Source organism: Amblyomma maculatum, chromosome 2 (genome assembly GCF_055883805.1).
Source record: "Amblyomma maculatum isolate TAMU_Amacu chromosome 2, ASM5588380v1, whole genome shotgun sequence".
Taxonomy (NCBI): Eukaryota; Metazoa; Arthropoda; class Arachnida; order Ixodida; family Ixodidae; genus Amblyomma; species Amblyomma maculatum.
The window spans coordinates 221,881,112-221,909,099 of NC_139345.1; the positions used below are offsets into that span (position 1 = coordinate 221,881,112).

Below are 27,988 nucleotides of genomic sequence, written 5' to 3' on the forward strand. Positions count from 1 at the left end.
TACACACGTGCTCGGCAGCAATGCGATGCGGGGATAGGGCGAGGGGAAGGGTGGTTGCTCCTGGCGCCTCGGGGATGGGAATGGGGGGCCGCCGCGGCAGCTCGCCTGCCACCGGTGGTTGTACTTGTTGTAATGCGTCATTGCCGTCGCCATTTCGGTGGCGGATGACGGCTGTTTCGAAGGTCGTATTTCTCTCTCCCTCTTTTTTCTTTCTTTCTCTCTTTAATTTCTACTCGGCCTGCACGGGGCAGTGGGTTCGGCTGAGCTAGAGAGCCGGTAGCAGGCCCGTACATTTTCGTTTCCTTCTTCAGTCGCAACAATGCGATGCCTGGCTCAGCAGCTGTATACATAGAAACTTTTCGCACTTTTCGGCAACGGACACCTTTGGGGTGGCGACATAATGTTCGGACACTGTTACTGCCACGCAACCAACTCAAAACCTTATTTGAGAAGTGCTGCACAAAAAAGCGACCACCGCGGCCGGTATTCGACCAGCACACTTCACAACTAAGCGCCCTAACCACTGAGCCACCGCAGCGGGGATACAAAGCTTCTTTCAGGGGCGCAAATGATCACAATGACAACAACAATAATAATAATAATAATAATAATAATAATAATAATAATAATAATAATAATAATAATAATAATAATAATAATAATAATAATAATAATAATAAAGTTTTCTCGAACGGAAAATGGTAATGCAAGTCTGTGCGTGCCTACCCGCAGACCTGGTGAACAACGCCAGAGATGTCTACAACTAATAATCTTAGTTGTGCACTCCGCATTGACGTTCGCAATGAGGCAGGCCCTCTCAAATTCAGCGTGAGGCTTTTTGGACTGCTACCAAAATGGGAAACATCAGGTACATATAGTCAACGATAGTAATATTACAGATTAAAAAGAAAGAAAAGATTTATGGGGCCATTAAAAGGTAAATAAAAAAAATAGCTTTAAAGGACGTGCAGTGGTAGGAAAATAAACAAGAGGAAAAGGTAGCTGAGTACAGGAGCTCTTAGTGATTCGAAGATTGAAAGTTTTAAGCTCTTAACGAATAGTTTGGTTGGTCCTCAAATTCACCTTGACATAATCCTAAGACCGAGAACAGTCGAGGTGAGGTACCGCGCGTGAGGTACCTCGCGTACCTTTCGAGAAACGCTGATGTATATGCCAAACAATAAATCAGGGCGGTTCCTGGTCCTTATTTACTCCACAAGTATCACAATATGTCCATATTGTGATAGCCTGCGTGTTTTTAGTCCAGCATTAGCGCTTCTTCAAATATGCAATGAGCAGTGACTACGAATTGTTATAGAGTAACTCACACAATGGAGGGACGTACAATGGACAATGGGTAACGGCACTATGTCTGTCCCTCCATTTGTGGTCATTCGGACCACGTCGTAATGATAGGTGATGAAGATGGAACTAAGGAAGAGAACGCTATCGCGTCATAGGAGGGTTGACAGAGTAGTTGAACACGGCTGCAGTGTGGCAGCCGAACTGCAGTACATTCATTTGTTTGGTCGGCGATACTCCTCTCTTTCGATGTACATCCCTAACCTGATGGGTTGAGCGAAGGGTTTCGGTTAAATCTCGACCACCTGCGCTTAACTTAGCATACTTTAGCCTTCATCGAAATGCAGCCGCGTCGTTAAAAGAAGGTGCTTGCTAACACGTGCCAGATCGAGCAAAAGGGAAAAGAAACGAAAGCTAGAGGGAAGAAGCAATGAGAGCGCATAGGGAAAGCGCTCAGCAGCTATATATTGATGATGATGCAGCGAAGCAGACGTTCGGGCCTCAAGTGACCGACATGCATATCCAGTGACGGACATCCACCGGCACCACGGCGCCGGCGCTTCACGTCGCCTTTTGTTCTTTTCGTTTTTTTTTTTTTATTTTACAGAAGTCATTCCTTTTTCTCTGCGATCTCTCCATGCGAGCGCGTTTGTAGGTCGACCCCAGGAAACACCTGCAATCGCCACATTAAATACACGCTCTTAAGTTTCGCGGTAACTCGAGATCGGTAGTGGAATGCCCCACTACCTACGCCTCAAGTGACCGACGAACGGAAAGCTGCGTGATGCGTATCCCGTAACGGTCATACAACCGGCACCATGGCGCCGGCGCCTGGCGTCGACTTTTGTTGTTCTCTCTCTCTCTTTTTTTTTTTACATATCTGAACTTGTGATTTTCCTCTGCCATCCCTACATGCGAGAAAGGAAAACCAACGCTTTGTTCCATGGGAGCGAGTTTGCTGGTCTACCTCGGGCTGTGCAAACACCTGCAATCGCCAAGTAAAATACACGCTCTTAGGTTTCACTGTTTCTCGAGATCGCCGGTTGGAATGCGTCACAACCTACGCCGCCCACCAGCACCGCTGCAACACTATGCGTTCGCCGCAGCCGTCGGCCGCTCGGCGCCGTTCTCCGCTTCCCTCATAGCCTCCTCTCCTTATCACCGGGCCAGAAACTCTGCACGTGATTTCTCTCTGCCATCTCGGTATCTGGCCTGCGCAGGACATGCGCAGAGCATCGCAAAGCGCGCAGAAGCAGCCCGACCGATCTCTATGGCCGCTGTCGCCTTGGCTGATAAGGCTCTTTGAACTCCACTTTTTTTGAATCTCATACAGGTATGTATTACATTTACGTCCCATTGTTTTGTTCAAACTTAATCCCGCAGCGGCAGCTGTAATGATACAGTGTGCTGTTGATGAATTTGAATTTGTTGTACCAAAGCAAAATGGATGTGTACTACCTAAGCCTACAAGTACGTTTGTGCAAATCCTAGCTTGGTCACCTTTGATGAGCTTGTGAGACTAAATCTGTACCAGTTATACAAAGTTGTTTATTACCGTTAAGTGCTCCGTTGTGTTCAACTCTGGTTAGGTTACTCACAGCGTGTTGTGAGGCTGGAGCGTAAGTTGAATTTGTGTTCTCACGTGCGAGCGCTTTTTGCTATAGTTTAGCGTACGCGCTGGTTTGTTAAAATCTAGGGAGCTCTTACTAGCACGTCTGTTTTGCTTCATTATGCAAAGACTAACTTCTTTGTTAGTTTGTGTTAGCGTTTCATCGCTGCACATGGACTTTTTTAGTGAAATCTATTAGCGTCGCAGACGTTTGCTGCTTTTTTTTTTTTTTTTTTTGATGGCTGTGCTTTCTCCACAACCAAAAAGCGGCTACCGCTGACGGAATCGATCTCCTGGGCTGTTGGCACATGAATGCCTTATATGCATGTGATACGTCTAGAGGTGTCCCACTTGATTTAGACCAATTACAGACTCATCAAGATTGGTAGCTTAGCGAAGCATGTTGCATACGGTTGGATGTCTCCCTGAGCTCATCAGAAAGTTTTTCTTCAAATTATGAACTTTTATCTGATAATTACCTAACTCGTTAAATACTGATTTTCCGAAACAATTTTCCAGCTCTTATCAGAAATGTCTTCTGCAGCAAATTGTTAATTTTCTCTGAAGACTACCTAATTTGTTAAATGCTTAGATACGGAAACAATTTGTAAAAATTATCAGGACAATTATAGTCCCGCCTTTAAGGGTATGGCGCGACAGCGTAAGCTACCCGCTTTAATTATTAAGGTTCCTGCGTGGGGTAGAGTGAATGCAAGGGCCGATTCTGATATCACCCTCCCGTATGAATGGAAAGGCCCGAGTTTACATTCCGGCAACCCTGCGTACAGTTAGTGCTCGGCCATGTCAGCTGCCAGACATACTAGATTTACTGTATATGCTATATATACCGCCCAACAGCGCCATGCTCGTAATTTTTCGATGACAACGCTGGCGGACGGCCGCCGACGTTTCGGTGAGGCTTCATGAACACTTCTCAGTCACACGCGCGCGCGTCATATTGCCCCGCGGCACAACGTGTAGGCTCTCTAGCGCGTCTCAGGCGCGTCTGCGCGTACAGCGGCCCCACCCGCTGCGCATCTGAAAGTTTTATACACTTCCTTGTCCATCGTTCTGGAGTGCTCACCCTCTCGCCCCGACCGAAAAACTTTGCATGGGATAATTGAAAAGTATTCGAGCCGTAAACAAAATACGCAGGGGGAGCTCGAAGAAAAAAAATTGAGGGTCTCTTAGATGTCTCTTAAGAGAATGAAGAAAGCCTACCCTTCCTCTCCTAACATTTGCCTCTCATTGTTTGCCTTTTATCGGCGTTCGTAGCAGTGCTACATAATTGGTTTACAGGAAAGGAAAGCCGCTGTATCTATCACCCAAATTGCTTCGACAAGTGTGCGTTTGGACGGTACATTATTGCTCCTGTCACGCGGCGTTCCTTGGCGCGCGTTCAAGTGTGGGATGGCAGATGGCAGGAACGCTAGACAAATGATACTTCTGGTTGGTCGCTTCGAATTTTGCGGCTGGTGACGTCACTTCTCTGTCGACCAATCTGGTGCGCCGCTTGCGCAGACAGCTTTTGTCGACGACAGTATGAGCCATTAAAGGCTTTCGCCATAAAGGAGTGGGGGAGAGCATGCACTTGTCCGCGCAGGCGCGTAGCGCGTACGGTCTCGGAAGTGTCCATTGAGCGGGGTCTTACTGGTATCGCGTAAAATTCGTCTCACTTCACTGTCTAATCTAGGTTATAATTTGCAGTTATAATTTACTGTCCAATCTCGTTTTTTTCTCAGTTTCGAAAATAGCATGGCTAGTGCGGTGCAAAAATAAAAAGAGTGCCACAATTCTTAACGTTCTGCATTTCACTGTAGTTGGGCAGACTGCATAAGCATCCTTATTTGCTCGTGCTCACGAAAAAAAAAAATTAAGTGAACGTGAGTGTCAGTATTCTGTATTCTGAGCCCAATTAATCGGGAATTTTTGTTTTTGTTATACGCTTTTCTTCCCATCGCTCTTTAATCCCATTAATAATTCCTGCCCTTCTGGGCACCACACGTGCTCTCAATCTGTTGTTCTGTGCGCTATCACGATATCTAGATATTGTAGGTGTTGCTGCGTAATTCTGGCTGTAGCTTGAGCTGCATGTAAAGTGTGGCAGTACACTTCAGGCTAATATGTTACCTAGACTGTGATGAACATTTTCCAGTGGCCTTCACATTCTTGTTGCAGTAACAATTGTTATTTATTTTTCAGAGAGCTTGCTTGTTTTCTGGAGTCCTCAGACGCTGCAATGAGTGGTGCCTTCTTCAGAATCAAATTTTGTTGGCTAGTAACCTGAACTGCAAAAAACAATAATTGAATTCATTGAATTTTGTGTCTGCTGCATCATCAGTGAGTTACTTGAAATCCATATTTCAGCTGTGCATGCTGTCCCATTATTTTTTGCAGCTTTCAGGACGAACATTTGTAGAGTGATAGTATACAGTCATGTTAGCATGCAGAAAATGTGAATTTGAATCTGGGACTCTCTCTGGACTATGCTCTACATTATGGTGCCAAAAGTTTGTGTTCTAAAAAAATTCCTTGTGTGAATTCTCTTTGCTGTCATAAATTTCTTTCCTACGCTAGTCTTAGATGCCACATCCTCAGGAAGCATAAGAAAGAGCCCCGGTTGAGAGCTCTTTACCTCCTGCTGTCGATTTGGTGTTCACATGTAGGTCGAGGGCTGTCTTAAGAGTTTTGCTTCAATAAATAACCTTATGAAGCATTTAAGTTGGCATATGAGTTGTGGAGTTACAGTGAGATGCGCTGTTAACAACTGTAGTAGCATGTTTAAGGTGAAATCTTCATTATCCAGCCATTTAACTCGAAAATATACTGTAGTAATTCTGACCTTGTCTCTCCTCTTGACTCTACCTCTGGCTTAGAGTGCCTCTCCTCTTGACTCTACCTCTGGCTTAGAGTTTGTTACAGTAGATGATCCTGTGGATGATCCAGGCAGCTCTAGTTGCAGACAAGGGCAACAGAAAGAAATGACGAGTGGAAAAATTGCGTTGAGAGTTCTCTTGGTCTTTTCTATCTCATGCTTGAGTCAAAGCTCATTGTTCCTGTCACCACTGTGCAAAGCATTGCCCAAAAGTTAAGCCAAATTCATGAATTAAATAAGAAATACACTATTTCTAAGTTGTAGGCATTGTTCAAAAACAAATCTAGTGAAGATATTACAACGGAATTAACAATGATGCCTTTAGCGAGCTGAATGTATTATTCAGCACTGACTACAGACGCAAGGCTTACTTTAAGAAAGCCTATGCATACGTTGAACCGAAATGTGTAAGGTTTGGTCGAGACAGGTTTAGAAGAGACAGGCACATGCATATGTTCCCATTTTGGAGACGTTGGCTGCTCTTCTGGCCAATGCTGAGGTTGCAGAATGTCCTGCAAGCACAGAGTGTCCACCCATTGGAGACTGAATGGCTGATATAACTGATTCGCCAGCTTCTCGAAGCAGTGCATTACAATCAAATGAGCCAGTGCTTCAGCTTCTGTTGTACCAAGGTTCCTTTGAGGTTGTTAATCCTCTTAGCTCTGCTCGGAAGAAGCATAGTTGGTTGGGGTTTATTTTACACTTGTAAATTTCAGAAAGCACAATCGATCTAGCCGTGACCACATTCAATTAGCACTTCTGTGCTCAGAGTCTGACCTGTAGCTGTCCGGACAGGAAAGTTTTTGAGCCACTGATCAATGACCTTTTGCTCCTAGAAAGTGATGGAATTTCTTTTGAAAGTACGCTGGTTAAGGGCACTGTTGTAGCAATATTAGGAGATAACCTAGGTTCCCATTTCATTGGTGGGTTCACAGAAAGCTTCAGCTCGTCTCATCACTTCTGTCGGTACTGCCTTATAACTCGTTCAAAGTTTCATGAAAAACCCTACATGCATGCTGACAAAAGAGCACCTTCCAAATATGACTTCGCTGCTGCGCAAGCCGTTAATGCAGGAACAGTATTTGAAGGTGTCAAATCCTGCAGTGTGTTTAATAAGCTTGCATATTTTCATGTCTGCAGTCCAGGCATTGGTCATTGGTCATGACCTCTTTGAAGGTGTGGTCTGTTATGATATAGCCCTTTTTCTTAAATTCTTTGTTGAGACACTACACTGGTTCACTTATCAGCATTTGAATTATTGCATCATAAATTTTAACTACAAAGGATCAGATCCTTCTAGCAAACCTCCTGAAGTTAATGTGCAGGGCAGAAGATTAAGCTCTGAGGCTGTAAAAACTTGGGTGCTACTTCGGCTTCTCCCTCTGATGATTGGTCACAAGTCTGAAAGTACAGACGTTGTCTGGGGCTTGTACCTCAATCTAAGAGCGATTGTAGACATTGTGTGTGCACCAGTAGTCTCTGGAGAGCAGGCAGCATACTTGGCCATTTTAACTGCAGAATACTTGGCAGACAGGCTTCGCCTTTTTTCTACAGAGCCCTTAAAGCCAAAACACCATTTCATCACTCACTACCCAAGCTTGAGGATGCACTTTGGGCCATTAATAAATATGTCGACTCTCCGATTTGAAAGCAAGCATTCTTATTCTAAGAACTGTGTGTGATCAACAAAGAATTTTAAGGCTGTTTGTAGAACGGTCGCAGAGAAGCACCAGCTGTTACAGGCATTCTTGCACTCTGAAGGATTTTTCAAGTCAGATGTCTTCTTTACCTCGACTGTGCCGTTTTGTGCCCAGAACTATGCTCCAGAGCTGCATGAGTGCTTTAATAGCAACTTTCACCCCACCAACTGTGTGACAAGCAATTCTGTTGTATGCAAGGGTACAGAGTACTATGTTCATGATTTTGTTGCACTGTTTATAAGGGATGAGCTCTGCTTTGGTGAAATAACTGTTATTGTCATTCAGCACAAAATCAAAGTATTTTTTGTAGTAAAGCTCTTCGAAGCATGTTTTTGCCCAGGACTGCATGTGTACAGGCTGCGTAATAGAAACCTGTTTATAGCCGTGGAAGTCTGTAATATTGCTGATTTTTACCCTTTACCGGTTTATGAACTAAGCGGTGAGACTGTCATCGTGCCAAGGCATCACATCCACAAAAAGCATGGAGAGCCTTGAGATGGAAATAATGAAGTCTCTACCCACCCTGCCTCCTGATACACTGCAAGCACTCGTGAAAAAACTTTTGGAACTCGGTGTGGAGTGTGGTGATGACTTGAGCCTCATCAATGAGCAGGATTTGACAAGTGTCCTCAGGCCGATTCAAGCTCGGAAACTGGTTGCGTACTTCACAAGCAAATGTAAGTTTTTTTGTCTAACAGAATAGTTCTTGATACAGCATGAATGGAAATTTCAACTGAAGACTCATCTAAATGTGCAAAGTAATTTGTTAAGCAGCACAGGTCTCAAAATAATTTCTGTAGTGCCGTGGACTGTCTCGAATAGCCCAGGAGCTTCTCTGATGCAGAAAGCCAGATGTTTTTGAAGTATATTGAACACTATGCCAGAAGTTCATAAATCTGCAAGTTGAAGAAAAAATTAAAACAGGAGTGGCACCAAGCCTATTTTTAGAAATAGGGCAATAATAAGAAACTGATGAGGTAAGAAAACCACGTGGGGCATAGTGTGTTTTGCCTTAATATATTTTGCAACATATTTCAGTAAATGTTTTTTTTTTTTTCGTTTTTATCATTTTCTTGTTACAGGCTGTCAAGCCATCGTCCTTTATAAAAAAAAAAAAGGGCTTAAACATCAGTTTGCTGCTCTTTGTTATTTGTTATCCACTATAGTACTCGTAAAATTTTCGTTCGCACGGAATGGCACACATTGTGTAGAATTTTCGTTTATGTACTCTCTTCGTGACTCCTGAGCTAATGTACAGCTGTTTTATAAGTGCACGATGTAGTATTTTAAGTAGCAGTCTATTGAGCGTTTTTTTCTCTTTTTTTTGTAATGAAAATTACCAAAACGCAAGCTTAAATTCATGCACAGATTCCCAGGGTCTGGGAGCCACACAAAAAAGCCAGGAGGTGGAAAAAGGAAAAGATGCGCAAGTTGAACCTGTTGCAGGACCATCAAAACGCCAAGAGGAACCATTGGAGCAAGAATGCAGTGGTATCCGAGCATTAATTAACCCAAACTGGGCAGAGGCATTTAGCGTACCTTGGGACACGATGCCAAAAACACTACTCAGTGCTGTGAAAGAGGGAAAGCGGCCAGCGCCTAAAGACCGCAGAAAAATGGTTCGTATAATTATCGACAGCGTTCGTAAAGTGTGCCCATCTCCATTACGCAAGCAGCTTGCTATCATTGCAAAGGCAGTAGTGATGTCCCATCCAGCATCTTTTAAAGATATTTTTGATGGTGCACTCATTGGTACTGGCTATGATTCCTTACTGAACCAGCTTGTCGCACGTGCTGAAAATGTGAGAAGGGAAGACTCCCAAAACAGGAAAGGTGACCAGGGTAACCCTGCAAAGAGATCAAGCTTCATAAGCAAAGCATTTGCTTCATCCTCTGCCCCACCAAACGATAGTGAGGTTATGAGGAGGGAGCAGCTTACTATGCAGAATATGTTCAGAGACAATCCATCCTACGGAGAAGAGGTAGCCGAAAAGATGAAATCCACACACTGTCTGCAGCAAGAGGACATCAAATCAGGCATGACAATATCAAACCTGAAGAGCACATGGCCGTACTTGTTCACAGTGCGTGGTATTGAAAGCCATTTTAAGTTTATTCTAGGCATAGACGTGAAAGAAACACTTGAGCGTTCCTTAAGAGAAAAAAAGTGCACCATCATGAATTTTTTTGATAAAGAACGGCATAGAAAAAAAGCCATAATGGAGGCATGGAAAGTGCTTCAAGCTCAAGACCAAAACAAAAATGTGGAGCTCCTGGGATTAATCCAGCTGATCACCTGCTGGTTTGCAGAAGATGTCAGTCACCTTGTGCAAAGAAGAGAGGTATGTGTCTAAGAAGGTGACAAAAGGCTATAAACAACTGTGCACTTTGAATTGGAATTGTGACATGTCCGAATGCATGTTTGCTTCATTTTATGCAAAATTCTTGGTTGTTTATTCAAGTTCACCTACAGGGAACCAAAGGTCTTTTAAATAGTGTCTTATATCCTTAATTGCTGCAGCGTAAGCTTTCTAATTACTTGCTGAAATATGGTTTCTTGAAGCCATGAAGCATCCTAGCTAACTTTCCTTGATAAACGCTTTCGATGCAGTGGTATTTGTATATATGTGAAGCGCAAACTCAAAAGTTTTCTTCTCTTTTAGGTGTACTTAACTTCGACCGACATTGAAAAACTTCCAGACTTGCCCCTTTCACCTTGCATTATTGCAGCAGGTATGTATTTTTTCAAAATCGAATCAGATCTGCCCTTTTGTGGTATATATTTTGGTACCTGCAACATACCTTTGGTGCCTGCAACAGTTCACAATAGGTAGCGAAACACTGGAAGTGGTAGGCAAATATGTCTACTTGGGAGAGGTAGTAAACACGTATGCAGAACATGAAAGGAAAATAACTAGGAGAAGGTTGGCACGGAGCGCATTTGGCAAGTGTTTGCAAATTATGACTAGCAACTTACAGGTATCGCTCAAGAGGAAAGTATACAGCAGTTGCAGCTTACCTGTACTCGCCTATGGGACTGAAACATGGAGGCTGACAAAAAAAGGTTCTACTTAAATTGAGGACAACGCAAAGGGCTGTGGAATGAGGAATGGTAGGTGTAATGTTGAGATAGCAAGCATGCGGAGTGGGCCAGAGAAATAACTTCAAGTTAATGACATTCTAGTGGTAATTAAAAAGAAATGGGCATGGGCAAGGCATGTAGTGCATAGATAGGATGACCGATGGTCGTTTAGGGTAGCAAATTGGATTCCGAGCAAGGAAAGCGCATAGAAAAGGGGTGTGGCAACAAATTGGATTCCAAGAGAAGGAAAGATTTGCATCGAAATGGCGGCAAAAGGTAGGTGGGCGGATGAGGTGAAAAAGTTCACAAAGGTCAGTTAGATTCAGCTAGCACAGGACCAGGTTAATTGGAGAAACATAGGAGAGGCCTTCGACCTGCAGTGAGGTTAGTCAGGCTGATGACAACGATGACCTGCAACATCACTGAAACATTAATTTACATGCATTTTAATTACATGAATTTTTTAACATTATAGCTCACAGGGCCAGTATTTCAAACAAGCTGCTTGTATGTATATGGCTAACTGCTTGGTGCATATATGCGAAGTTTTTATCGGACAATTTTTCCGACCTGGATGCTTGGTTTTTATTTCAAAATAGTGTATAAAAGATGTTTTTGTAGCATTAGGTGGCTGTATATGTGAAACATGAAAAATTTTGAAATCCAAACTGGTAATACTTCAGCCATTCGGAACATTTTATTGCACTTGCGTCGTCATGCCATACAGAGGCTAAGTCAATATGTGGACGTTCATTAGATAAGCTTCATTTTTGTGGACCCCCCCCCCCCCCCCTATTGTACTATACATGCAAAAAAAATATATAACTGCTTTAACTATTGCGATATCATTTCATTAGTGCTGTTATTGATCCTAGGTGATGACATATGGAACCCAGAGGAGTACCTCCTCCTCATTGATAGGCATGTGGTTGGTGTGGCGGAAGATTTCACAGCTGCATTCTGCATGCTGTTTGCAACTTACTTTGTGTTCCACATTTGTTATGCTGAGAAAGTAGAGTCGACTCTGGAATTCTTTCAAAGGTACGTGCTTAAATTAGGTTTTTAATGGTTCGTTTTTTCCTTTTCATGAAGAAATGTGCTAACATTGTTGTAAGTGGTATTTAATATTTAATTAGGTTGTCAGGGGAATTGAAAAAAAAAAAACAATCCTGTGCTTGCAATGGCCTCAACACATATACTAGATTTCCTTGGAACTTTTTTTGGAAACATCTGCTTACAGCTCTCTGTTGAAAATAATGCCCTCTAACACTTCAAAGAAGCACTAAGACGGCATACATGCATTTACAGCCTGTAAATATTCATTCTGAGACATGAACAAATATGGCACTTTTACTGAAGAAAAATATACGGCTAGTGTGCAATGAATTGAACTTCAAAGTTTTCCTGCCCCTCCATTCAAACTCTTAACCTAATTCTGTAGACTCTCATGGCCACAGTTATGAAACAGAACAAAGTCTCACTTCTAAGATCTGCACTTAAACTCTCTCATAATGTACTAGTACAGTTTTCCTGTGAAGTTGGCTTGGACATCTGCATATTAATAAGCGATAGCTTATACAGCTCATTCGACCAAAAAGACATAGGCATCCTAGCAGTAGTTGCAGTTTTCGCCACTGTGTGTTGGAAATAACTAGAGATTGTGAAAAAATATATCACAGTAATTTGAGATTCTAGCTTGATTGATGACTGATTGATGATTGTAACAGGCAATGAATGACAAGTTCTAATTTAAAGAAATGAAAAACTTGGGAGAAGGGGGTCCAAAGGTGTCAGTCTTCAGAATGAGAAGCCAACGCTTGATAATGCTAAATAGAAAATTTAGAGTATTTAATTTATTCAAAATTTAATGAAATGTTTAATGAATAAAAAATGCATTCAAAGATGTCAGACTGCGCCGAATGAAAAGTTTGCTGACTGTAAGTATCGGTGCATAAAATAAAAAAATGAAAAGTGAAAAATAGAATATACAAAATCAGTGAAAAACATCCTCCATGTGTGTGTAATGCTTATGCCATAATCTTAATCTTGAAGAATTATTATGCCCCTATATTAGTTTTTCACTACCCTGTAGCTTATTAAAGCTCAGTTTTTCATGAGTTGGCTTCTTGTGATCATGACACATTATTCTACTGATAAGAAGTTTCTTTTGTCTTCAGTGCCTCTAAGCAGTTTGCCTTAAGAAGATTGTGTTTGCTGTTTTTCTTTGTATATAACATAGGGCATTTTTTTCAATCAATCCCGACCATGGCAGCAAGGCCAAACGAAAGAAGCTCAACCCAAAAGTGCTCAGTTTGACTAAAAAAATTATGGAGTCTGAATGGAATGTGTAGGTAAGTAGCAGTTCCCGGCTTTGTTGTCTTGTGAATTGAAAGCACCAAATGCAAATAACAATAACCAGGCATTCACATTGCTTTAGCACTGTAAAGGTGTGTGCGAGTCGTCATAAGGGGAGCCCAATATTCACAGTAGTGCCCGGTTATGTCTTAGTAGCAGGGAACAATAGGGTAGAAGATCATACTGCCCTTCTTCCTATGTGTATTAAGTGTATGCGTGTGTCTTCTCAGTAGCAGGAACAATATTGCTGAACATTTCCTGCCCTTTTTCTTTGTCTAAGAGAGAAACTGCACACCCCTGTATGCTTTTTAAGAATTCTTCAGCATTCAGTATTAACAATATTCAGAAGGTCTGCGTGATTTTACAAAGCTGCAAATAACCAGATTGCTCAGGCCAACAATGCAACAAAAAGTGAGAAGGAAAGTTGTAATTCAGTTCGTAAAAAACAATTGAAGATGAGCAAGTTTCTTACATGCTTTGTAAATAGTTACTTCAACAACCTAGTCAATTCATAACTATATTACAGATCAAAGAGATTGAAATGTTGACTAAGCACAATATATAGAACCAATTAGGGCGAATGTAATTTAACCTATTGCTTGTTTTGCTAATAATTTATTCTAGGCCATTGTTATTAAGCCTTATTATGTAGCTAAAATCATGAGGGAGACATTCATTGCATTGTTTTTGATATTGATCGTTCTCTTAGATTCATTATTTCACATGCTCTGGTTAGCTCCGGCATACCTATCCGTGTACTCATTACAGACATCTGATATTGACATTTGTTGCTGTCATAGTGCTCCGAGAGTAGCTCAGCATAGACCTTAATTCAAGGCATGCTGTGTCATTTTCAAGCTGATGTAAATCGGGGTCAAGCTGTGGGGCAACTGAACTCTTGAAGAGGTGTTGTGACTGCCCGTCAGTCCCCCATAGGGAGAGATGGAATTGCGATCAGATAAAGACGTGTCAGCCATACTCTCTCTTCACTATTTGTTGCATGTTTACAGCAGGCTTAAATTACTGAATCTCAAAAAAAAAAATTAGAAATAGATGTATGTGATGAAACTATGCCTATCTCCAATTAGAGTAATTAGAGTAATTCATTAGTAATCTCCAATTAGAGCCATTATCTTAGTAAATCTTGGTCCTGCAAAACAGGATGAAGAAGCCTAATAAGTAAAGCAGAATGGTGGGCCTAACAATTTTTGTACTCAAAAAGTAGGGCCCACATTCTTTTTTTTCTCAGACATTGATTAGTCAAAATTTATGAAACTCGCAAATATTACAGCCGCGCGTCTACTAGAGGTATAACTCTTTAAATGCATTTTCAGTAAGACTGTATGGTTTTGTGAAACTGATGACCAGTTTTTATACCAGTTTTCATTCAGAGTATCAGCACGGATGACTGTCTGCCCTCATAGTGGCCTAAAAATAAACTCTTACCCAATTTGGCTGGATTATATTGCCCTATCCTCCTATTTTTGGCATTTCACCACATGATTTTATTTCTGTGCTTTATTGATCTAGCTTTCAGAATAACTGAGACTGTTATTTGCACCTTGCGGGCATGGCTGCTATATAAGTAAATATAGCTGCTGATACAATAATGGCACGCATGTATTTGTTCTTCAGTGATGCGAAGCAATAACCATTGACTGTGGTTGCATTGAAAAATGCTATGGATACAGCAGATATGTGGCTGTATTCGTTGTGAATTTCATATATTATGCACAAAAATTTATTGAGAAAAAAGTGAGGGGCATACAGGGGAGGAAGCATTAGAAGTCATGAATAAAAATATTTGCCATGCAATGGACATCAAGCAATCCAGCCCATAAAAAGTGAAATAACCAAGGAGCTAAAGATAGGGTGGAGAGCAGGTTTCCAATGTCTCATCAAGCAAGAGCCTGAGAGCACCTGTCAGGATGAAAGCTTGTAATGGTTAAGAAATTAGAGGCCAATGAAAAGGGTTGAGATAAATAGATTTTAGTGCAGTGAATCATATGAAAGGAAAATAATTGTTGCAAACTTAAGAGGCAGAAATAGAGGAGGAAACTACGAAAAAGAAATATAGTTAACAATGACCTTGATATGCAGTTGAGTGAATATAGTAGAAATACAAGTATGATGTCTTGTAAAGGAGCATATTATAAATTGAAGATAGAAGGAGAGGTGATGAAAATGGGACACTGCACTTATGAAAACCAGTGGCATTTTACCAAGATGTTACATGGGTTACTACAGTGACGATTACAGCGTTTCGCCACAAGAGGCGACACGAGTCGTTTTCATGGGACTTTCAGTGCCATATTTAAATTATCAACCCTCGTTTCTTGTATATCGCAGTGCTCGATCTACACCATACGAGGTAATAATCGCATTACATATTTTGGTCAGCGTTCTGTCCCTTTAAGCAAGTTGAAACTTGTTTACAAATTTATATTTATGCTCACAGTCGCCGCTCCCACTATACACTGAATGTGCTCGCATTGCCAATTATATCCAAATGATCTGTATACCGCTGAAACTTGAAGCTCAATTGCGAGGAAGTCATGCCATAAGTAGTGATATGTGGCATCTGCATGAAGCACAGAAGTATTGTAATGTCTTACACTGTTTTTTTTTTCTTTTTTCAGATCTTTGAAGATCCATGGAAGGTATGCATGCACAAGAGAATTCGAAGTCTTTCGAAAGCAGTTACCATAGCTTTGTGTACCCAAATTCAGGTTGGTGGAAAACCTAAATAAACAGTTTTCAGCATTGGCCACTCTTACTGATTTGCCTGCCTTCCTGTATAGCATACTGACACTGCACATTTTATGCGGTGGCCTAATCAGTGCATCAGTACCTTGATTTTAGCCAAGTTGGCTCATTTCTTATAAGGTACAGGCTCGCCTAAAGAATACTGCGCGAACTAAGAAACACATGTATTTCTTCATTTTATCTCGTGTTCTTTGTGAACGAATGTACAAGTAGTGCCTTATTAATATGCATGTAGTGTTTAGGTTTGTGTGTCTGAATTCCAGACATCCATATTTTACAATGTAAAGAGGCAAGAAGAGAAAATGTTGCTAGATAGATTTTATACACCACTGTGTATTTCACGTTCGGCCCAGTGCAGATTTTACAAGCCCTGCTTCAATTTACCAAAAAAGGACTGTAGGAGTGAAAAACGAGCCACAATTTTCTCTACGGCTAAACATTATCTAAACAACATAAATACCGTATACGTGAAATACGGTTCACAATTTTTTCTACAGGTAAGCATTATAAAAACATAACTACTGTATACCTGAAATACGGGCCATCATGTTTTCTACATGTAAACATTATATAAATAGTGTAAGTACCGTATACATAAAATACGGGCCACAATCGTTTCTACGGGTAAACATTATATAAACAGCGTAAGTACCATATACCTAAAATACGGGCCACAATTCTTTCTACAGGTAAACATTATATATACAGCGTTAGTACCGTATACTTGAAATACGGGCCATAATTTTTTCTACAGGTTAACAATATATAAACTGCATAATTGCTGTATACTTGAAATACGGGCCACAATTTTTTTTACGGTAAAAGTTTGGCAGCATCAGCTGCCAGTACTTTCACCGTAAAAACAACGGTGGATTTTTTACAGTCATCAACAGTAATGAAATGCACTCCAGTACAGCATCAACACAGACTGTGGGACGCGGCAGAACAATAATGATCCTATTACCACTTATAAAACATTTATCTACTAACCTTTAAAAGCAGGACAAAAGATTCAGATGGCTTCATTCTGGCAGCCTCGCCGGGCCCACGTGAAGGCTTGGTGAAAACTGAGCTTAAATAGCCGGTGCTGTCCGTTAGCATTGACGCAGTTGTCCCAGGATGCGCATGCGCCAGTCCGTTCCACTGGGTGGCTTCCCACTCAGGCAGCCGCGAAAGATGAACGCCGTGGCTGTCGGCAACAAAACACGTACTTTTAGCATGATCCAAAGTTGAGGCATGACGCAGGAAGGCCTGTAAAAACAGGACAAAAGGTTCAGATTTATTTATTTATTCAAGTTACTCACAGGCCCCTTCAACATGGGAGCATTGTGTGAGTGGGGCAGTACATACGTGAAGTTATAAACACAGCAAAAACAACGATTTGAGAGAAGCGTTATACAATAGCTAGCAAGAAGTACTGAGTAGAATACACTTAAAATTTTTGCCCACTTTTTGTCCCTCCCTTTAAGATAAAAACACAAGTTATGCATTGGTTATTATAACTATACAACGTTCAAAATGTGGCAATAGGGAAAGGAACACAATTCGGCACTGTGTTTAAAAGAGCATAATTTTGTTCATATTAAGAAGGACTTTTTGTTGGGCTAGTTGGTGCAGCATTTTTCAAAAAAAAAAAAAGAACAAAGCGCTAAAGACACGTTCACATGAAAGAAGACACGGACAAGCGCTTGTCCGTGTCTTCTTTCATGTGAACGTGTCGTTAGCGCTTTGTTCTTTTTTTTTGAAAAAATTGTTCATATTAGACCAGTAGTAAAAGTGAATTTCCGTAAGGACACATAAAAGCATGACATTAGGTGAGGATCGTGGTTATCATATCTCGAAACGTGGCAGAATTTCTTCTGTTAGTAACATCGTCAGGAAGGCTGTTCCAATGTTTATGGTACGCGGAAGGGAAGACATGTTAAACGTTTCAGTACGACCAAAAATACGCGCAAAGCTGCTATGATTGTGGCGACGATGGGATGTACGAGATGGCCGTGATAAAGGTAATGCGTGGCTGTGAGGACTGAAAACCATTTTATGAAATAAGCAAAGAAGTGCTACTGTACGACGTGATTCTAAAGACGCAAGTGATAACGATAACTTGATATTAGTGACGCTAGAATGACGGTTATAATCACGAGCGATGAAGCGTGCAGCACGGTTCTGTATAAATTCAAGACTGTGTGTTAGATGCTTTTGGTGAGGTGACCAAATGGGCGAATCAAATTTAAGCTGTGGGCGGACAAACGTCTGGTAAGCTAGTTTTCGAGTGTCAGATGGCGCATCATGAAGATTACGTTTTAAGTATCCGAAGTTTCGTGAGGCTTCATTATGGTGGTCTCACCATGCCAACGTGAAGGCTTGGTGAAAACTGAGCTTAAATAGCCGGTGCTGTTAACATTGACGCAGTTGTTCCAGAATGTGCATGCGCCAGTCCGTTCCACTGGGTGGCTTTCCACTCAGGCAGCCGCGAATGATGAACGTCGTAGCTGTCGGCAACAAGACACGTACTTTTAGCGTGATCCAAAGTTGAGGCATGATGGCCTGTAAAAACAGGACAAATGGTTCACATGTCTTCATTCTGGAGGCCTCGCCGTGGAGGGATGTAAATTATGTCACAACGCGAGCAATGACGTCTTTGCGAACTCAGTGCACCGCTCGAGGCTCTTTTTCGGCTCGGAAGCATGCACGCGGATACGTCCGGTTTCCCAACAACGCCGTCTCTCCGCCTAACCAAGCAGGGCCTGGTTTCGGGTAGCGGAAAGGTGGAAACACGAATCGCGACGCAAGACCTGACGACACGTAATGCGCAAGAGAGGCGAAACGTGGTTAGCTAGCTGGTTGCTCTCCGGCGACGTGTTCCGGACCTTTCCTCACTTCTGGCAGGCGCGGTGAAAAGCGCGTTGCGCGCCGTCTTCCCGGGGTTTCTAAACCGACGCCTGTACAGTGCAGAAACCACTCCACGGTCACACTGCTTCTCGCTTGGACCAAAATGAAATCGGCGACCTTGTCTTCGTTTGGCTCACACCCTTTCCAAGTCTGCTTATCGGCTCCCTCTCTCCTTGCTTGACTGCCAACTGATTATCGACACAAGGGCCGACGAAAGACGGACACTCAACCTTCCGGACAGTTCTTGGAAAAGTGTGCGGCGACCAGAGATGAAGGCACGCATCTTCTTCGGCTCCCTCTTCCTGCTGCCCGTCTTGGGAAGCCGAGCAGACCGAGGTAAGACCATTTCTCCATCCATGGCCTGACAAAGCACGCGAGTGACTGTAGGCCCAGTTATACGGGCTTGCAAAGCGCATGCAAGGAGCACCTTGTAAGCGCTGCGTAATAACAGATGGCCTACAGGGCTGCCTGATGTAGTTCTAATCACCGCGGATTCCCGGCGGGGGCAAGCTTCTCAAACAATGGCCAGGGATCGCAATGGCTTTTCTGGGTCCGCATCTGTGGCTGATCATTATCAAATTCTGCGTGCTACGCACGCGATGCTGGAGGGGCTCCGCTGCAAAAGGTTTTTTGCTGGAGTTAGTACGACAGCATGGTTTGTTGGTCTTGCTGATGCATAATCGATAAAAGCTATCATAGAAGACCAGGACACGCGTGGAACAACTTGAACGCAATCTTCCAAAAATTTCTATTTCACGAGCATTATGTTCGTTGGCCATAAATCGACGCCCTCTTGCGATGCCGATTAGTCTTTTCGAAACGCCTAACCTTTTATTGCAGAGGAATGCGGAAGGTACTCTGACAAAGTGTGTACTAGTCAGTCAACATTTGTAGCCCTGATTATTTCTGTAGTTATTATATTTTAGCGCCTTCCTATTCACCACCTTGATCAGGCCGACTATACCCACTGCAAGACAAATACCATATTCCGCCAACTAACCCGGACATTTTCTAGCTCTTGAAAACATAGCGCAGATAATATACACGAGGACGGACATAGATGTAGACGGGACAGCCGCTAACATGTAACTTTTTTTGGGGAAAAACTTGACGTCGAATATACAGGAGCTGTTGCCACTACCAGTCTGTGAGCGCGCGCACAGAAGAGCACAATCAAGATAACACTTGTTTAAAAAAGAAAATGAAAATAGAATATTAAATGCACGATGTGGGAGAATATTTGCGGCGTTTTCAACACATTGCTACACGCTAGCCAAAACGAATCATCTCCTGTGCGAGCTGCATCCACTTGAGCCTGCAAACTTCCTAAACTCATCCGCACCCGTAATGTTTGTGGTCACTGTTATAACGCTTGGCTTCCGTGTGAAACAATTTTGTTGCCATTGGTGATCATCCTATTACAACACATTACTCGAAGGCCTTGCAATTCATTACCTCACAAAAGCCAGCACGATGTCGCCAAGAATAGTTTCGTAAATATGCTTATTCCGCCTGACAAAGGGATTGGATTTAAGGCCACACTACGTATAATTTCGTTGTTACTTACGTCCAAGGAGACCATAGCAACGAAGTGCGTAGATGTCCTGTTAAAGATAATAAGCCGTACGTAGCATGGGACGAAGTTGCCATAGGCCAGATCCCACAGCCATGCGGGAGTCAGCATATTGACCAAACTTGAAGGTGTTTGAACAGACGTGTACTGGAATGTGCTCGCAACATTAGGAATGACCGAGGACGATCGCTCACCGACCACGTTCCTGCACGTGAGTCACGGAATGCCAGGGCTTTCCTCGAGCAGGAGAAAAATAGTTTAACAAGTCAAGAGAAAAAATTGGCTGTGGCTTAGCTCGCCGTCCGTACTGCCCCCTCAACTGTGGTTGCGGCGCACGCAAGCTCACCTTTTCAATCCTTCCACATAGGTGGCGAAGCCGAGCGCAACGATGAGGAAAGCGGTGTGATGCCAAATGGCTGCTGCGGCGTGGCGTCCGCCAGCTACACCGGTTACTAGGCAACGGCTTAAGGTCTTTCTGTGCCTCCTCACAGTACCGCCACAGCGAAATCGCAGATTCGCTACAAATAAATTAGTTGTGGTTTAGCACATTTTAACCCTAGTCAAATTGCGAAAGCAACGGCGGAAGCTCCTGTTGCATGCTACATTATTCCCCTATCAGTGTAAGGACACCGTTAAGGGCATGATGCGAGAGCGTAATCCACCAACCCACATTTAAGTAACGCTTCAACCAAGCCGTATGGACGTGCATTAGGGTTAAGGAATTCAAATGGCAGGCTGATTCTGATATCACCCTCCCATATGAAAGGAGCGACCCGAGTTGGCAGCTCCTGCCCGTGGCATAGGGGTAACGTGAATTCAAATGCCATGGCAGGCTGACATTTCTTTGTGGAGACCGTAGCTACGCCTCTTCACGGCGTAACTGCGGCCACCCGAGGTCTCGCTTTGGCTGTCGTAGTATTGCTTTCGCAATAAAATCTGCATCGGAGGAATGCGAAAGCAGTGACGCCTCCTCGACACTCGTTGCCGCTCTTTGCCTGCTTTTTTTTCTCTCTTTATCTCTCCAGCGTTATGGGTTACGTTTTCCGCACCGTTACATTCCACACTTCAACCCAGCGGCCTTTTGCGGGACGCGACTGCGCATGCGCCCAACCCCTAGCGGCGTAGTCGCGAAGCGGACTGGTGGATTCGTGGCCGCCGCGATCGGCTCCGGCGGTAAGGTAAACAATCCGGCGGCTGCCCGCGGCGCCTGCATTTCTGCGGTTGTTTCGGTGGTCGTTGTTGGATAGTGCGACGCTCCTGACGATTCCGACTACTTCAGTAGCGTTTGATTGCGATACACAATGTTTAAAGGGAAGCGGCCTCGCCTTTCTTCAGTTTTCAAGCGCTTCACGAGACCGTCTTCACCGCGAAGCTTGAATAAAAGCTGTTCGTCGGCAGGGCGATCAAGGGCGCCCTTGGGAGCCGTCGAGCGCATCAAGACTGTGCGGGAACCATTTTGTAACAGGTACGAGCTAGGTACTGAGGTTAAATATTTGTGGAAGCTGTAATGAAACTTTTTTTAATGAGCAGGAAGGCCCTCCATATCACCGCGGCACCCTGATTTCATCCCGACGATATTCAACTTTTCAAGCAACGAGGCGAAGCGGGCGAATGCAATAAGCCGTTTTCAACGTGCGACAAGTCGGACAGCAAAACAAAAGCAACCAGAGGAGTCAGCGACCAGCTACCACCTGCCAGAACAATGCTTGTGGGGACAAACGTGCACACGTCTAAAAGCTATAGAATCTAGTAAACATTTGACTTAAAACAAAACATGGAAGAAACTTTTCTATCATCAACATGCCATTATTTGAAGCTTGTTTCTAGGTGTCGAATATTGTTTTTTTTTTACGAACTTGAGTGACTGCAAGACCGTTCTCAAAGTCACACCCTTAGAGATCTTGATGGCTGTTCCCTAGCACCACCAAGTTCGTTGCCTTTGAGAGTGTTCATTAAAATTCCATGTAGCATTGGACTATCCACATTCAGTTTCATTACCATTTGCTTGTAATGCATTGAAACTTGATGGATTACAGATGTTGCTGCATTATTTGATGGACATTAAGTGTCACATGCTGACTCAGAAGAGCGAGAAGGCTGTTTCAGAAACTGTTAGATATGTGGTTGCAGCATAGTTGCTAAACTTTTTCTCACATATTGTCAGCACCTCCACCAGACGTCACGTGGTGGTGACCAGGGTCGATTACACAAATGAAGAGTCGGTGATTGCACTGAAGAAACTTTATTGAGCTGACTTGCGCCCGCAGAAGAACTAAGCAACTCGGTTGCTGCGATAGCAACAAACGGGCTCTTCGATCGTCGAACAAAAAATGCCCGTCACACTAGTCAACGCTCAATTTAAAGGCTCCTCAGAACAATCTAGACAACGTCGCAAACTGCTGCTAGCGCAACGTGGAACATTGTAGAAACATACGCAAGTGATCGGAATCTTCGAGACAGATCTCTGCGCATCTTTCGCGACATAGATAATGATAACGCGTCGTATCGCGACAACGAGCATGAACAAACACTGGATACAGAATTGATACGCGTGCTAGAATCACAGCGATAAGGCCGCATGCAGGCGGCTGTTAAAAAACAACAAATACAGTTTTGAAGGTTTCGAGGCAATATGTTGCCGCTGCTTCAGCAATCAAGAAGCAGTCATAGCAGTGCATCTCAGAGTTATCAAGTCATTTTTTAAGACATTAGCATAATGTACAGAAGCATGGCATGGTTCAGTCACTTCAACTTGGTATTTTTATTTAATTGTGGATTCTGCAGTAATGTAGAAACTTTGCAAAAGTGGGATGAAGTACATATGAAAAGGGATAGAAGTACACAAATATTACCCACTGCACAGTTTCTTTCATTTACACTGCTGATTAGAGCACTGCATGGGCCGTAACTATTAGCCTGGGCGGAGCCCAAAGAAATTCTTAACTACTTGCCCAGCCCTCAATGTGGGTGGGCCCGACTGAAGCCCGAAAAAAAAAATAGTAGCTAAGCACACTTCTCTAATGCAGATGTTCTGGTTACTTCAAATTTCAGTGCAGAAAAGGCCGGAATAATAGCATGAAACTAACTCCTGGTTCTGGTTGCATTGGTCTTTGTTTTTTTTTCTTGCCTTATATCCCATTTATACAAATGTTTCGATATATTACGTTTCGTAGGTAGCCTTCATCTTTGAAGCGGTGGCCCTTACTCAACTGACGATCGCATCGCATGCCGGACGACTAGAGTTACCGCTGAATTTGTTCGTCAGTAGGCTTCAGTGCATTCCTCGGGCATGACACTCAGCCATCACTTAGCCCTAGATACCCGCCAGGTATCAGGTGCTGCCCAGGACACGCCATCGTCGTCAGAACCAAAATTATGTGCGTCAAGAAAACGTGCTCCGCAGCGGAGCTCATCGTGCCGAGGAGCGTGTCCGTGCGGCGCAGTATCCCGCCAGTTTGGTTGCGGCGTTGTGCACGAGGTGGCAGCACAGGAAAACGCAAAAGGGCCGATTAAACACCGCGTTATCCAGCGCCGCTGACGAGAGAGCGACTGATGTAGGAGAAGGGCGCCACAGGGCGTCATGACGTCACGAGTTGCCAGGATGCGACGTGATGTCATGGTGGCAGCCAACGACCTCCTCCTTAAAGTTACCTTAAAGTAGAGAGAGGCGCCGCCTGGCGTCGATGACGTCACGAGTGCAAATCGCAGCCATGACGTCACCAGCGGCGGTCCCCATAGCAACCTCATCAGTGTAACGTTACTAAATACGCGTAATCATTTTCGCATTTGTTAGCTATTATATACTTATATTTGCTTGGTTTTATACTTGTATATTTTTATTTTATTAAGTGGCACTCATTACACACTCCTGATAACTATCACATATGTATTTGGCTAATTAAATCAAACACATCCACTTCTGGTTGGCATGATGCCACTTTCCCATGGGCGTCGACATTAGTTGTACGGCTATTTCGACTTCTGCTTGACTTTACATTTACACTTTTGATCTAATTATTGAACTAATCACCCTATAGACAATTTTTTGGTTTAACATCCTCACACTTTCGTCTTTCGATTTTAACCACTCGCTTGATCCTAACTCTTACGAGAACTACGCAAGACTGTGCATATATTTTGTATACACGACCTTGCCTACATTGCTTTCGTATTAGTAAGTAAGATGAATTGATTGACAAAGCCGGAAATATGTGTCAGCATTGCTTATGTATTCCTAGGAACTCGCGTTTGTGAGAGAAAATCTAATGACAAGTAGTTTTCTCGCCGTTTTCGTGCTCATAAAAAGTAAAATTTTCGGATTTTAGTTCTGTTGCTTTCTTTTCTGCGTCCTCTGCAGCACCTCTTCTGTTTCTACTATTCAAGCTTTGCTGTGTGCAAAAGCACTTTCGGCACAATGCATGGGCGCTAATGGTGATTCGCCTTTTGGTGAAGAAATATACGGGCTGTATTATTTAACTTTCCAGATTTTTATCTGCAGTGCATTTCGATATATTTAACATAATACAAATGCATTTAGCTCCTAAATTTGGGTTCCACAAAGCACATTTTTAAAATGGCTTCGCGGGCCTAGTTTTGTCACCAAAAACACGTTAAACGCTACTTTGGCATGTAGTAAACAAACTACATCCAAATTTGCAGCAGTAGAAAAGCGAGCAAACCCATTTTTAAGAATGCAATGCGGGAAGCGAACTTTACGAGCTAAAGAAATGTATATTTTTGACGTTAAATATTTGAAATCCATTGCCAGTAAAGGAATTTAAAACCTAGGCTAATATCTTTAATTTTTATTTACAATACTGTAAGCCCGTATGTGCCGTCAGAAGGTGGGGAACGAAAAAGTGCGCAAAAAAGGCAGGCGCACGACAAGAAACACATTTCAGGTTCTTTCTCAACAGCCTCATCTGAGTTGGTGTAATGAAAAACGTGCGGATCCCGATGATTAAATTCAACATTGGTTTTTAGATGGAACTAGTGCTCAAAAAAAGTTCTAGATGGCACTTTGGACCACTAAAGTGCGATGAGGCGAAAGCCTTTAGAGCGCGGTGGATCGTAGCCTTCCCCTGCAGTACCTCTATCTCCCTCTCTTCTTTCACTCCCACCTTCCTCCCTTCCTTTACAGCATGGTACATGTGTTCGCGTAGAATTGTGACAGATACTGCGCCTTTTTATCCTGTACATCAATTCCAAACGCCGCTGATGCCTGCTGTACTAACGCTTCCTAGACATCTGGGTCTGCTTCTGTTCGCTGCGTGGTGTGTGGCGTGGCGTTCGAGGAAGCGGCAAACGAAAGGCGCAGCACAGACGCCTGGATTGGATACCCGGCGGGGTCAGCTTCGAATATGAATAGCCTGTTGACGTCATGACCTGTAGTGACGGTACATCACACGCCCCTTGTCAAACACAACCAGCATTCCATTGAATGGATCAAAGTACACCGGGGTTCTATATAATTCGTTTACAGGAAGGGAAAGGCCCAGTACTTGTCACTCGCGGAATCCCGCTATCATCCTCACGATAGATAAGGAGAATTATGACGAGCATTTTACGATCAGTCACTTGAGACAGGAACAGGTTTGAGTAAGCGAAGTTTTTATTTTTTTACGGAAGTTTTTCCATGTAATAACGAAAAAAAAAATAGGGGGCGTGGCGCAGTTGGTAAAGCGCAGGGCTGGGGATCCAATAGATGAAGGTTCGATTCCCGGTGGAGACAAGATCAATTTATTTTCAACTCTCGCTCTCGAAAGCGTGACACCTCGGCTGCAAACCTTCTGCTGACAACTTTCTGTTGACCACCTTCTGTCGACATCGATCAGGCTTTCGCCTTAACAGCTCAACTGCAGGTGTGTACGACATGGTGGCAAATGGGTGGTTAGTACTGTCTGATAACCTTCTTTGTGGCCGGATATACAAATTAGTCTAGGTTGAACTTATTTTCACGCAACGTATAAAGAAAGTTGAGGCGCGCTTTTTTCCACGGCTAGTTCAGCTTGAATGCGTAGAGCTGTCACTGGCTGCGTTTCTGTAGGCACTGCAGATGAAGTTATGTGATGTTAGGAAGATAGTGAGAGACGGAAAGCGTGGCGTGATATGGTCCATAGGGTCACGAAGAGTCGGACACGACTGAACGACTCAACTGAACTGAATTTTTATAACTCCCGAGTTTATTGATATGTTAATGATCCCGCAGGGGGCATCTGCTAAAGCAGATGTTTGGTGTACCGTGCGACACCACGGACCCCAGCACCCACGCTTAGCCGTGCGTGGCATCGCCGTGTCCGGGGAAAAGGGGATCCTGGTGGTTGAGCCGATGCCGAGAGTTCGGACCTTTAAGGCCCCTCGGCGGAGGCAACACACCACTTTGGCCCCAGCTTCACGTAGACGGCACCTCCGGGCTGACCCACCCGGGGGAAATCGGCAGTCGTCTTTTCCTGTCCTCCCCTCCATCTTTCACTTTCCTATCTCTTTTCCTACAACTGTCCTGTCCTCTCCTCTCTTCTTGGTTTTTCTTTTTCCAGGCGGCTAGGGTTAACCTTGTGTGGCGTACCACCCTGAGTACCGCCATATTTGGTTATAGCTGGGGTGTACAGCTGGCATGGACTGGACTTGGTTGCAAGTTCCTGTCCTGCCCCCTTGTTGGGCTCCATGGTGGGCGGCTGGCACCTTGGCCGAACAACACACATATTACATGGCTTCTTCTACTGTAAAAACTGATCGCCTAAACAAAAAAAGGCGCACCGAAGAAATTGCAGAATGCCTGCAAAAACCTAAAAGCTTCCCCAAATATCACGTCGTGCACTCCGAAGTTGAAGGAAAGCCGGCCCGAACTTTGTCCCCATTTCTAGTGTCAAAATGTTTCTCATCTGTCCTTGGTCCGAAATACAAAGTCACAAAAATAGCAAACGGAGACCTACTGCTTGAATTAAACGACGAAACACAGTATGCAAAGCTTCCAAACCTCCACTGCATTGGGGATGTCAATGTGACCATCACCGCCCATAGATCTTTGAATACCGTGCGTGGTGTAATCTCCGATAATGACTTTCTCCACATAAGCGAGCAAGAAATGCTAGAAGGTCTTGCAGAACAAAATGTTGTAAATGTGCACAGGATAACAATCCGAAGAGATGATAAAGAGATACCTACTAAACATCTCATTCTCACATTCAGCTCAAGCGTACTGCCAGAAAAGATCGAAGTAGGATACCTGAAAGTTGAAGTCCGACATTATATACCGAACCCCCGAAGATGTTTTAACTGCCAGCGATACGGCCATGGATCACAAAGTTGTCGCAGTCGCAAAACATGCGCAAAATGTGCTTCGAAAGAACACCAGTCTGAAAACTGTGATGCCTCATCGCCACACTGCGTGAACTGCGAGGGGGATCATCCTGCCTATTCTAGATCATGCCCAAGTTGGAAGAAAGAAAAAGAGATCATCACTATCAAAACAAAAGAGAACATTTCATTTACAGAGGCCAGAAAACGACTTGCACAAACTAATCTTTTTCTATTCACTGGAAAACCAGACTATGCGGTTGTAGCGTCCAAGGGCGAGGCACTACACCGCAATCAGGCGTCTGCCAAGGTGTCTTCGGAACCTGAGGCAGGGCCATCCTGCTCGCCCCAGGCAGAAGCAGCAAAGGCTGCTCTGCCAGTTCCAAAAGAGGGCTTGCCGACCACGGAGTCGGGAGCCCGCAAGGTTTCCCCTACCAGGGGCAGACCTAAGAATCGGTCGTCCGTGCCTTCACCACGGACCTCCAGCGCCTCGGGTGAGGCGATGGACTTCTCCCCCAGCACTTCTGGGCTGCAGGGG

The 27,988-nt window shown here is 43.6% G+C and overlaps 2 protein-coding genes across 4 annotated transcripts in view; both read left to right on the plus strand.

Moving 5' to 3' along the window:
• The first annotated feature begins 2,509 nt into the window (after window positions 1-2,509).
• Window positions 2,510-15,691, plus strand: LOC146201334 (uncharacterized). Of its 3 annotated transcripts, XM_084595774.1 has the most exons (8): window positions 2,510-2,635; window positions 5,114-5,251; window positions 7,924-8,163; window positions 8,855-9,105; window positions 10,150-10,219; window positions 11,444-11,609; window positions 12,808-12,919; window positions 15,563-15,691. In XM_084595774.1, the coding sequence occupies exons 3-7, from the start codon at window positions 7,968-7,970 to the stop codon at window positions 12,917-12,919; spliced, it is 795 nt and encodes a 264-aa protein (XP_084451900.1). In that variant the 5' UTR covers window positions 2,510-2,635; window positions 5,114-5,251; window positions 7,924-7,967; the 3' UTR covers window positions 15,563-15,691. The 3 variants fall into 3 exon arrangements, with proteins under 3 accessions (XP_084451900.1, XP_084451898.1, XP_084451899.1); XM_084595772.1 differs by lacking the exons at window positions 2,510-2,635; window positions 5,114-5,251; window positions 7,924-8,163; window positions 8,855-9,105 and adding an exon at window positions 9,112-9,828; XM_084595773.1 differs by lacking the exons at window positions 2,510-2,635; window positions 5,114-5,251; window positions 7,924-8,163; window positions 8,855-9,105 and adding an exon at window positions 9,112-9,828 and having other exon boundaries at window positions 12,841-12,919.
• A 2,752-nt stretch (window positions 15,692-18,443) lies between these two features.
• LOC146201335 (uncharacterized) overlaps window positions 18,444-27,988 on the plus strand; it is a 155,600-nt gene continuing 146,055 nt past the window's right edge. The window contains exon 1 of the mRNA XM_084595775.1: window positions 18,444-18,917. Within this exon, the coding sequence (XP_084451901.1) occupies window positions 18,851-18,917 (67 nt within the window). The 5' untranslated portion in view covers window positions 18,444-18,850. The remainder of the gene's footprint in view (window positions 18,918-27,988) is intronic.

Excerpts from the sequence above, each read along its gene's own strand:
- LOC146201334 (XM_084595772.1), top strand. The coding sequence starts at position 9,190 with ATGTCCCATCCAGCATCTTTTAAAGATATTTTTGATGGTGCACTCATT. Across the intron at positions 10,220-11,443 it reads ACCTTGCATTATTGCAGCAG|GTGATGACATATGGAACCCA; the intron begins GTATGTATTTTT and ends TATTGATCCTAG. Across the intron at positions 11,610-12,807 it reads ACTCTGGAATTCTTTCAAAG|GGCATTTTTTTCAATCAATC; the intron begins GTACGTGCTTAA and ends TATATAACATAG.